We start from the raw sequence: 12,189 nt of genomic DNA, 5'->3' as shown, positions 1-12,189 counted from the left end.
GCATCAAGATCCGATGAGACCCGGCCCCTCAGCAGCAATGCCATCATGGGCGTGAACCTGACACAAACACGTTATCTATATTTACATATAAATAAAGAACCCCCGCAGGTCATATATTGAACCCTCTCTATTTACAACAGGTTCTCCCGAACATGAATCTGTCAGGGGGATCTTCCTGGGAGCACAGGGCATGGTGTGGCACAGGTTGAACCTCAGTGGAAGATTCATGAGGGAGGGGAGGAATTCATTTACATCTGGCAGTGGGCAGGAACGGACATTGGAACAGGGGATTCTGTTGTTGGGTAGGTTGGGATGGAGGAAAGGGTCCAGTGATGTTCAGGGGAAGGTGGGGGTGCCAGCGGTAACTGCTGGAGGGGTAGGGAGGAAGGGGTCTGATCTTTTGGGGAAGGGAGAGGGCTGTTGGAACTGACTGCTGGAGGAGGGGAACAATGGTCCAATGTTCAGAGGGGTCTGATGTTCAGGGAGGGCGTGTTGGCACTCCTTGCTGGAGGGTGGAAAATACAGGGTCTGATCAGAGGAGGGTGGGGTGTGGGGGAGTGAGGAGAGATATTGGCACCAGTCAGAGTGAGGGAGAAATGCCGCCTCTGATTGGGGGCCTCGAGACCTCCATGGAGGGGAGGTTAATTTTTGCTTTGATCAGGGTGCCCTTTAAATATGGCACCCCATCTCAATTATGCCGGGCTTTGCCATTGTGCTGTGCTCTGCCACTTTACATGAAGGTGCGAAACATGCCCAGCTATTTGTCTGTGACAGTTTGGTATAATCTGAAGTGAAAAACTGCCACTTTTTCTGGAGAAATACACACTGTTTCTCACGCTGCTGTTTTTTGGTAAGATTCCCTGCAGTGTTTCAGGTCAAACATTTTCATCAGAGCTTCAGTTGACCAGTTCTAATGCAAGACCATTAACCTGCAGTGTTAACTGTCTCTCCACAAATGTTGTCTGAGCTAATTATTTTTTAGCATTTTCTACTTCTAATTTGTAAATATTAAGAATTTTTCACAACTGAATATTAAGGGTTAGAAATTGTATCACATCAGGAATTATAGCCTTGAATTAATTTACTTTTTAGTAGGCCATTTGTGCAGACTTTGTGCAGAGGGGAGAGTCACTGGTTTCAATTGGTGATAAGCGCTCAAACTTAAATATTGGATTGATAGCTTTTTAAAATTATTATCTGTATCATGCATATAATAATAAATGACAACTGTCTTTACAGGTTCTATTTTATTTGTCACCAGTAAATCGTCTGGTTGGAAACCTGATGACTGTTCTATCGCTTTTTCCAGGTAGGCACAGACATGCTTGTATCACTGACGAGTTTTTTCACTCAAAATATTCCAAAATACAACCAATGAAATGCTTTTGAAATGAGGCCACTGTTTGCTGCAACTTACAAAAACATGGTAACTAGTTTGCACACAGCAATTTGGCACAACTTGTAGTATAGTTCTCCTGAATGTATAAAGCGATGTTAGTTTAGGAACCAGGAGAACTTCTATGTTGCTGTTCAAGTAGTGACGTGACATTTATCCAGCTGAGAGGGCCAATTAAAGCTTGGTTTAACATCTCTCGAAGATGGCACTTCTGACAATGTAGCATTTGTTCAGTACTGCGTTGAAGTGTCAGTCCTGGTGGTCAGTTAACACTGCTGCTTCATAGTGACAGGGACCTGGATTTGATTCCAGCCTCAGATAACTGTGGAATTTGCATTTTCCCTGCATCTGTGTGGGTTTTCTCCAGGTGCTCTGGTTTCCTCCCAAAATCCGAAGATGTGCAGTTAGGTGGATTGACCATGCCAAATTGCCCCTTGGTGTCCAGGGATAAGCAGGTTAGCTAATTCTGTACTAATGTCTCTGGAATGAGTTTACAATTTTCTGACTCCATGAAAGGAGTGTTGCTTTTTTATGTGGCAGCTGAATAAATAAGCATAGATGAATCACTATAACAAATAATTAGCTGACTTGTAGTATAGTTCTTCTGGAGTCAGATGTACAGCACAGAAAAAGACCATTCAGCCCTCCACATTTGCGCTTGTTAAAGACAAACTACCTAACTGTTCTAATCCCATTATTAGTACTTGACTTGTAGCCGTGTGCACTTTAGCATTGCAAGTGCACATCTAATTACTAAAAATGTTATGAGGGTCTCTGTCTCCATGACCCTTAGGTCGTGAGTTCCAGACTGTCTCCACCTTTTGGCTGAAAATGTTATTCCTCACATCCCCTTTAAATCTCCTGCCCCTTAGCTTAAATCTATGCCCCTTTGTCTTTGATCCCTCCGCCACGGGGAAAAAGTTTCTTCCTGTCTGCTTTATCAATGCGCCTCATAATTTTGTGCATCTCTATCGTATTCCCCCTCAGTCTTCCCTGTTCTAAGAAAAACAAACCCAGTCTTTCCGATCTCTTCATAATTAAAACACCAACTCAGACAACATCTTGGTAAATCTCTGCACTCTTTGCAATGCTTTCACATCCCCCATGAAATGTGAATTCCATGTTCCATGTACAAAAGCTTTTCCAGGTTCTCTGATTTGGATCCATTTGGAGCTTCTGATTTTACTAACATTTTCTTTAAAGGAGATCTTGTTTTGCAACAAGTCCTGTTGAAAAAATTCCTTAAACATGGGTAAGTTGGACTATGTTTAACTAATAATCTATAACTTATTTTTATGATTGCTGTAGGAATGGTAGAACATGGTTTAGCAGATTCATCACAATACAAACCACGAAAAAGCACCTCTGAGGAAGTTTCTTTCCAGGAACATGGTTTGAATACTGAAGAATATGTTTCCATTTCTGTGTCAGAAATTTCAAACCCTACTTCAGAATTAAGTGTAAAGACAAAATATCCAGGAGGAGATCATCAAATGAAGATTACAGCAAAGATGGTAACCTTTTCAGATGTACAAAAACCTGAACAGGCAGATAGTAAACTTCAGCAGCCACTACGACCTCCACATTGCACTTCACCTAACTCATCAGAGAGTGATTGGGAAACTTTGGATCCAAGCATCCTTGATGCTGATAATGGGATAAAAGAAGATGCGTTGAATGAAAAGGATTATTCTGATCAAAAAGAAGTGTTTACATCAGATTCCTTGATTTCCCAATCTTTACCAATCACAGTGCAACCACAGGCTAACACAGGCCAGACAGTGACAGTTCCAGGATTAATTTCTGGTCTAGAGGAAGATCAATATGGAATGCCCTTAGCTATTTTCACTAAGGTAACTTCTATAAATATTGCATTTTGACTTTGATTTGAATTCTGGTAGATATTTTGTATATTGTCATCTTTATATGAAACAAAATTACATTAAAGGCTTAAACATCAAAATGGTGTTTAAGGAAGGTTGTTATTGTGAGTCTTGAATCCAAAAGTGCAATTTAATTGACCTAGAAATCAAAAATTATCTAGTACTATCTATAAAATGGTTTGTGTTCTAAGTAAATGGAGCCATCTAGCAGTTTTGTGCCAAAATACTGTAAAATTACAGCCAACTTGTTGCTCCCAAATTGTACTTTCATTATCCAATTTTAAGAATGACAATATTTTAGGTGCTAATTTTTTTGGAAAATTCTAATGTCAGGTTCTGACTGAAAAACTGTTTCTCCCCAGAGACAGCATCGGGGCTTGGAGTTCCACCCACCGCCCACCCAAACCCTATACAGTACTCCAGATATGGTCTGACCGAGGCCTTATACACCTGGAACAAAACCTTACCTACTTTTATAAGGCAACATTACATTTGCCTTCCTAATCAATTTCTGTACCTGCATACTAACTTCTTCTGAGTCACATCCCAAGACACCCAGATCCCTCTGTGCTGCAATCGAACTCAATTTAAATAATTTGCTGCTTTCCTATTCTCTTCTTTAAAGTTCACATTTTCTCACATTATATCCCATCTGCCATTTTTTCCCGCTCATTTAACCTATTTAAATCCCTTTGTAGACCCTTTATATCCCCATGACCTACCTATCATTCTGTGATCGGCAATCTTAACAACTGTTAGGTTCCTTCATCGAAATCATTGATGTAGATTATAAATAGTTGAAGCACAGCACTGATTCCTGTGGCACGCCATTAGTTGCAGCTTGCCAACCCAAACATAACCCAATGCTAAATTTACACACCTTAAGGTTTTAGTGTAATTTTGTGGCACCTTTTCAAATGCCTTTCAGAAATACATGCACACAGCTATAAGTTCCCTTGCATCCAAGTTGCTTGTTACTTCCTCAAAAACTCTGAATTAGTCAGACATGATTTCAGGTTCACAAAACCATATTGACTTATTAAGATTTTCTAAGTGCCCAGCTACACCCTTCTTAATACATTCTACAGTTTTCCTTATGTCAGATGTTAGGCTAACTGGCTTGTATTTTCCTAGTTTCAGTCTGGATTCTTGAATAGAGAAATTACATTCACTATTTTCCAATCTGATGAGACTTTTTCAGAATCTTGGAAGCCTCCTAACCTGCAAATCTTGGGACACTAAAGGACAATTTAGCACAGCCAATTCACCTAACCTGCACATCTTATCCCAAGCACCTGGAAGAAACTCCCCACAGTCACCCAAGGCTGGAGTGGAACCCAGGTCCCTTGTGTTGTGCAGTAGCAGTGCTAACCACTTTGTCCCACCATGCCATTCCCTTATTCTTTAAAATCCAGCGATTATAACCCTAACCAACTCAAACTCAATTTGTGTGTCAGTCCTGCCATCTCAAGAATCAGACTAGTAAACCTTTTGTTTATTTTTAATCTTAAATCCAATCTTCTCCCATTTAAACTATGGTCCTTTTATTTGTTTTCTGTTACTTTTATTGGTCAATATCTGAAAATTAATTTGTAAAGAATATTTATGACTAATTCAAAATATTTTTTCTGACAGGGCTATCTTTGTTTGCCGTACATGGCTTTGCAGCAGCATCATCTTCTGTCTGATGTCACCGTACGAGGGTTTGTTGCTGGGGCAACAAATATCCTTTTTCGCCAACAGAAGCACTTGAGTGATGCAGTTATTGATGTAAGTGCACAACTCTGGAATGTCATTTGGTTTATGGAGTTAAGTGCAGCAATTAAAATTCTGGCACAATATCTGGCTAACAGTATGACAATAAAAATTTCCCTAAACAGTTTATCATTTTGGTTGGAAAAGGTTTAAATTAACATGGCAAGGGATAGGAATCTATCTAAGGGTTCAGAGCAGGAGAAATCAAGAACAAGACAAAACAGCAAGGAGAATAAGAAAAGTGACAGGCAGAGAAATCAAGGGCCAGAATTACAAGGACACAGTTTAAACAAAAAAGTAGGAATGAGACAACTAACATTAAAAGACTAAAAAGCCTCAAGGTTTTGCGCTTGAATACTCAGCATTTAAAATAAAATGGATGAACTGGTTGCGCAAATAGATGAAAATGGGTATGATATAGTTGGGACTACGGAGACATGGCTCCGAGGTGACCCAGGATGGGAACTAAACATTGAGGGCTATTCAGTGTTTAGGGAGGACAGACAGAAAGGAAAAGATTATGGAGTTTTATTGATTAAAGAAGATATCGATACAATGTTGTGGAAAGAAATTAGTACAGACAATGTGGAATCTATGGCTCGAGTTGAGAAACGTAAAGGGGCTAAAAAAGTTAGTGGGTTGGTATATAGAGCGCCAAACTGTAATACTAATATTGGGAAAAGCATTAGACAGGAAATCAGAGATGCATGTAATAAAGGAACATCTGTGATTATGGGTGACTTTAATCTGCATATAGATTGAATCAAATTAGTCACAGTACAATAGAAGAAGAATTTCTGGAGTGCACATGGGATGGTTTTGTGGACCAATAAGTGGAGGAACAACAAGGGAACAGACCATTTTGCCTGGGTATTGTGCTATGAGAAAGAATTAGTTGGCAATCTAGTTGAGAAAGAACGCTTGGGGATGTGCGACCATAATACGGTAGAAACCCTTGTCAAGGTGGATAGGGAGATAGTTGATTCTAAGACCAGGGTCCCGAATCTCAATAAAGGCAACTATGATGGTATGAGTGATAAGTTGGCTATGATGGTCTGAGAAACATTACTGAAGTGAACAAAAGTAGACAGACAATGGCAAGCATTAATGATTGAATAGGTGAAATCCAAAAGTTGTTTATTTCTATTGGCATGTAAGGGCAAAGGGAACTGTGGCCAAACCATGACTTACAAGGGAAATTAGAGATAATTTTAGAGTCAAAGAAGAAACATACAAACTGGTAAGAAAGAGCAATAGACCTGAAGATTGAACGTAGAACATTACAGTGCAGTACAAGTCCTTCGGCTAAAGGGATCAAAGGATATGGAGGGGGGAGCAGGGTATTGAATTTGATGATCATCCACAATCATAATGAATGGTGGAGCAGACTTGAAGGGCCAACTGGCCTTCTATTTTTAATCTTTGCATAAGGGTAGAGTTGATTACAAAGAAAGATAAACTTTGACACATCAGCAGTAATCTGCAAATTGTATAATTCTAAGCTTTGGATGAAACCCTTTGTTTTTGTGTCTTTCTAAATTATTCCATGTTATTTAATATATGGCAAATACTACTTTCTGGTTTAAATAAAATGTAGCTTAATTAGTTTCACTGGTCATTGATCAGCAACTTAACACATAGTCCTGGCTTTTAAATGTGTCAAATTTTAAACAAAATCTCTACAATTTCATAGTCATTTCTTGTTGATGTTACAACAAATAGTTGGCCTCAGCCAGTGCCATGGTGCAACAATTAATTTCCATCTGTATAAAATATCTGCCTTTCCATCTGTATAAAATATATAAACTGAAAAACCTCCAAGTCTGTTTGTACCAAGCAACTTGGAATCTTAAAATTACTGGTTTTCTCATTTATACATCCTTGACATCCATATACATGTTTCACTATTAGCCTAGGAAGAAAACGTGTGGCAAAACTGCTCCTTTGAGATATGTGCTGCCAGGTGGTATTCTGTCAATCATTCTAATGTTGCTATTAACTAGTCTTTTATAAGAAGTAGGGACAGGAGACCATGGGCAAAATTTTAGTCATGTTCATCCCAAAACTTAAAATTCCACTTGAGGTCAACGGGTATCCCATGCTCTGCCCCTCACCTGCTCCGATTCCTGTGGTGGGTGATCCAGTAAATTTCCAGCCCATATGTTCCCTCATCATTCAGCTTGATCATGGTTGATCAGCCAGTTTTCTGCTCAATGCCCATTGTTGAGTTTTTCACTTAGATGGCAAAACGCTTGACTTTACATAAGACCCTCCAAATCCTCAGTGTCTCTAATTACTTTCCCCTTGGAAAGAGGGGGATGAGGTCTTGAAAGCAGATTTCAGTGTGTTAGGAAGGAAATTAGAAAGCAGCACCTGAAAAGCAGTAATCTCAGGATTACTCTTAGCTGCTAGTGAGCATAAGAGTAGGAAGATTGATCAATTAAATATGTGGCTTGAGAAATATTGTAGGAGGGAGGGCATCTGAATTCTGAGGCATTTGGAACTGGCTCTGGGGCAGATAGGACCTGTACAAAATGGGCGGCTTGCATCTTAACAGGATTGCAACTGATATACTTGCAGGGAGATTTGTTAGTGCTGTTGTGGTGCCTTTAAACTGGCTTGTCATGGGAACCAGAGTTGTGGCCTAAATCCCAAGGATGTAAAGTTAGTAAGATGACATAGTGATGGGACTAGAAAGCAGGGGGGAAAAAAAAAGCAAAGTCCGAAAGACGTGCTGGTTAGGTTAAATCTAACAGGATCCAGGGTGAAGTAGCCAATGCATCCCGTTGCATTGGTCATGCCAAATTCTCCCTCTGTGTACCCGAACAGACACGAGTGTGGTGACTAAGGGATTTTCACAGCAACTTCGCTGCAGTGTTAATGTAAGCCTACTTGTGACACAAATAAATAAACTTTAAATTTAAAACTTTAGATGGTGGGTGTGTCCAGAACTAGAGTCGTAGTAAGAGGTTTACAGCGTGGAAACAGGCCCTTCGGCCCAACTTGTTTATGCCATCCCTTTTTGTAAGCCCTAAATTAGTCCCAATTGACTGCTTTTGGCCCATATCCCCCATACCCATTTTACCCATGTAACTGTCTAAACGCTTTTTAAAAGACAAAATTGTACCCACTTCTACTGCTACCTCTGGCAGCTTGTTCCAGACACTCACCACCCTCTGTGAAAATGTTGCCTGTCTGGATCCTTGTATATATCTCACCTCTCACCTTAAACCTTAAATACAGTATTCTAAGCATGGCCTTAGCAATGTCTCGTACAACTTCAACAAGATGTCCCAACTGCTGTATTCAATGTTCTGACCAATGAAACCAAATATGCCGATGCTGTCTTCACCATTCTGTCCACTTGTGACTCCACTTTCGGGGAGCTATGAGCCTGTCCCCCTAGATCTCTTTGTTCTGTAACTCTCTCCAGTGCTCAACCATTAATTGAATAAGTCCTGCCCTGGTTCGATCTACCAAAATCACCTCGCATTTATCTAAATTAAACTGCATCTGCTTTCATCAGCCCACTAGCCCAATTGATCAAGATGCCGTTGCAATCCGAGATAACCTTCTTCACTGTCCACGATGCCACCAATCTCGGTGTCATCTGCAAACTTACTAATTCTCACCCCAATCAAAGTGCTCACCCCAATCATTAATATAATTGACAAATAACTGTGAACCCCGCAGCAATCCCTGATCACTGGTCACAGGCCTCCAGTTTAAAAAAAAACCCTCTACAACCACCCTATGTCTTCTGTCTTCATGCCAATTTTGTATCCATTTGGCTACCTCACCCTGGATCCTGTTAGATTTAACCTTAGGTACCAGCCTACCATGTGGTAACTTGTCAAAGGCCTTGCTAAAATCCATGTAGACAATATCAACTGCACTAGCCTCATCTATCTCCTTAGTTACGCCTTCAAAAAACTCAGTCAAATCTGTGAGACATGATTTTCCACTCAAAGCCATGCTGACTGTCCCTAATCAATCCTTGCGTCTCTAAAAACTTGTAGATCCTGTCTCTCAAAATACCTTCTAACAGCTTATCCACTACAGATGTGAGGCCCACCAGCTTGTAGTTGCCAAGCTTTTCCCTGCAGCCCTTAAACAAAGGCACAACATTTGTCACCCTCCAATCTTCAGGCACCTTACCTGTGACTACCGATGATTCAAATATCTCTACTAGGAGATCCGCGTGTCTCCCACAATGTCCTGGGAAACACTTCATCGGATCCTGGGGATTTATCTACCTTGATGCACTTTGACTTCCAGCACCACCACCTCTGTTTTATGTACACACTGAAGACATCACTATTTATTTTCCCAAGTTCTGTAACATCCATGCTTTTCGCAACAGTAAATACTGATGAGAAATATTCATTTAGGATCTGGGGGTCATGGTTTGAGGATAAAGGGTAAACCTTTAAGAACTGAGCAGAGGAGAAATTTCTTCACCCAGAGGGTGGTGAATGTGTGGAATTCACTACCACAGAAAGTAGTTGAGGTCAAAATGCTGTCTGATTTCAAGAAGAAATTGGATATAGCTCTTGGGGCTAAACACATCAAGGTATTTGGGGGAAAGGGGGGATCAGGATATTTAATTCAATGACCAGCCTTAATCAAAATGAATAGCGAAGCAGGCTGAAAGGGTTGAATGGCCTACTCCTGCTTCTAGTTTGTGTTTCTGAAGAAAAAGAGGTGGAGTTGTACTAATAGAGGATAGGATCAGTGCAGTAGCAAGGCTGGATCTCAGATCAGAAAAATAATGTAGAATCTGTTTGGATGGAGCTAGGCAGAAAAAGGCAGTAGACATTTGTTGGAGTTGTTTATAGGCCATCTCATAGTAATGGTATTAATCAGGAGATGAGGGAGGCACGGGCAATACAGTCATCATGGGTGACTTCAATCTGCACATGAGTACCAGTGATGTGGAAGACATGTTTCTGAAGTGACTAAGGGATGGGTTTTCATCCCTTCAGTATGTTGAGGACCCAACTAGAGGACAAGTTATTCTAGATCTAGTACTATGTAATGAAAAAAGAATAGTTAATTTAGTTGTAAAAGAACCTTTAGGGATGAGTGACCACAATATTATAGAAATTTACATTGTTTGAAAGTGAGCAAGTTCAATTTGAAGGTAGGGTGTTAAAGTTGAATGAGGAAACTATGAAGGCATGAAGGGCCCATGGGGCTAAGGTAAATTGGGAAAAGCATTAGAAGTATAATTGTGCATAGGCTATGTACAGTCTTCAAAAAATTATTACTTTGCTATAGCATCAACACCACTAAGTGGGTCACGATGCAAACAGGCACCCCCTCCCTAAAAAAAAAAACCCAATCAACCATGGCTGATAAAGGAAGTTAAGGATTGTATAAAATCTAAAGAAAATGCTTATAAAGTTGATAGAACTGGTAGTAACCACAGCAATTGGGAGATCTTTACAATACAACAAAGGGAGAACAGAATATGAATGCAATCCAACAAAAACAGACTATTAAAGCTTCTGTATGTATGTTAAAAGGAAGCGTTTGGCTAAGACAGAGGTGGTTCCATTCCAAGCAGAGTCAGAAGAATTCATAATGGGGAATAGAGAAGTGGTAGAGAAGCTAAATGATTACTTTGTTTTCACTAAGGAAGATACAGAAAATCTCCCAGATTTGGACTCCCAAATAATAACTTTGAGGTGGGGCGGGCTATAAACAAACAAATAACAGATACATGTAAAAATGGAACAGCAATAATCATGGGGGATTTTAACCTCCGTATTGATTGGTCAACTCAAGCCAGATGCTGTGGACTTGAAGAGTTCTTAGAATGCTGCCAAGATAGTTTCCTTGAACAGTATGTTACAAAAGCTATGAGGGAGCACGCTATCTTGGATCTGGTCCTGTGTAATGAGACAGGTAAAATTAATGATCTCATTGTGAAGAATCCTCTTGGAATGAGTGATCACAATATGGTTGAATTTCTAATACAAATGGAGGGTGGGAAGGTAGGGTCCGAAACAGTGTCCTCTGCTTGAACAAGGGGAGTACAATAGGATGAGGGCAGAGTTGGCGAATGTAGACTGGGAACACAGACTAGTTGGTGGGACACTTGAGGAACAGTGGAGGATTTTTAAGGAGATTTTTCTCAGTACTCAGCAAAAATATATTCCGGTGAAAAAGAAGGAATGTAAGGAAAGGGATAACCAGCCATGGATAACTAAGGAAATAAAGGAGAGTATCAAATTAAAAACCAATGCATACAGAGTGGCCAAAATTAGTGAGGAACTAAAAGATTGGGAAAGCTTTAAAAAAAAAACGAAGAACTACTAAGAAAGCAAAAAAGAATGGAAAGATAGATCACGAAAGTAAACGAGCACAAAATATAGAAACTGATAGTAAAAGTTTTTACAAATATATAAAACGGAAAAGAGTGGCTAAAGTAAATGTTCGTCCTTCAGAAGATGAGAAGGGGGATTTAATAATGGGAAACGAGGAAATGGCCGAGGCCTTAAACAAGTTTTTTGTCAGTTCTCACAGTGAAGGACACAAATAGCATAGCAATAATTGACGGTCATGGGGCTGTAGGGGGTGAAGACCTTAAAACGATCGCTGTTACTAAAGAGGTAGTGTCGGGTAGGTTAATGGGACTAAAGATAGACAAGTCCCATGGTCCAGATGGAATGCATCCCAGGGTACTAAACGAAACAGCAGAAGAAATAGTAAATGCTTTAGTTGTAATTTATCAAAATTCGCTGGACTCTGGGGAGGTGCCAGCTGATTGGAAAACAGCTAATGTAACGCTGCTGTTTAAAAAAGGAGGTAGACAAAAGGCAGGTAACTACAGGCCGGTTAGCTTAACATCTGTTGTTGGGAAATTGCTGGAATTTATCATTAAGGAAGAAATAGCAGGACACCTGGAAAAGAATGGTTCAATTAAGCAGACACAGCATGGATTCATGAAGAGAAAGTCATGTTTGACGAATTTACTGGAATTTTATGAAGATATAACAAGTGCGGTTGTCAGAGGGGAACAGGTGGATGTGGTGTATTTAGTTTTCCAGAAGGCATTCAATAAGGCACTGCATAAGAGTTGGGGGTAAAGTGTTAGCATAGATTGAGGATTGGCTATCTAATAGAAAGCAGAGAGTCGGAATAAATGGG

The 12,189-nt window shown here is 40.0% G+C and overlaps 1 protein-coding gene across 1 annotated transcript in view; it reads left to right on the top strand.

Annotated features, from left to right (window-relative positions):
• avl9 (AVL9 homolog (S. cerevisiase)) overlaps positions 1-12,189 on the top strand; it is a 167,109-nt gene that overhangs the window by 94,954 nt on the left and 59,966 nt on the right. Inside the window, exons 9-11 of the mRNA XM_080194003.1 lie at positions 1,240-1,309; positions 2,705-3,249; positions 4,915-5,049. Coding sequence (XP_080050129.1) covers positions 1,240-1,309; positions 2,705-3,249; positions 4,915-5,049 — 750 coding nt within the window. The remainder of the gene's footprint in view (positions 1-1,239; positions 1,310-2,704; positions 3,250-4,914; positions 5,050-12,189) is intronic.

This window comes from Carcharhinus amblyrhynchos, chromosome 8 (genome assembly GCF_965287045.1).
Source record: "Carcharhinus amblyrhynchos chromosome 8, sCarAmb.v2.hapA, whole genome shotgun sequence".
In the NCBI taxonomy this organism is placed as follows: Eukaryota; Metazoa; Chordata; class Chondrichthyes; order Carcharhiniformes; family Carcharhinidae; genus Carcharhinus; species Carcharhinus amblyrhynchos.
Note: the sequence above shows the minus strand (reverse complement) of the source record. Positions and strands in the feature narration are given on the sequence as shown.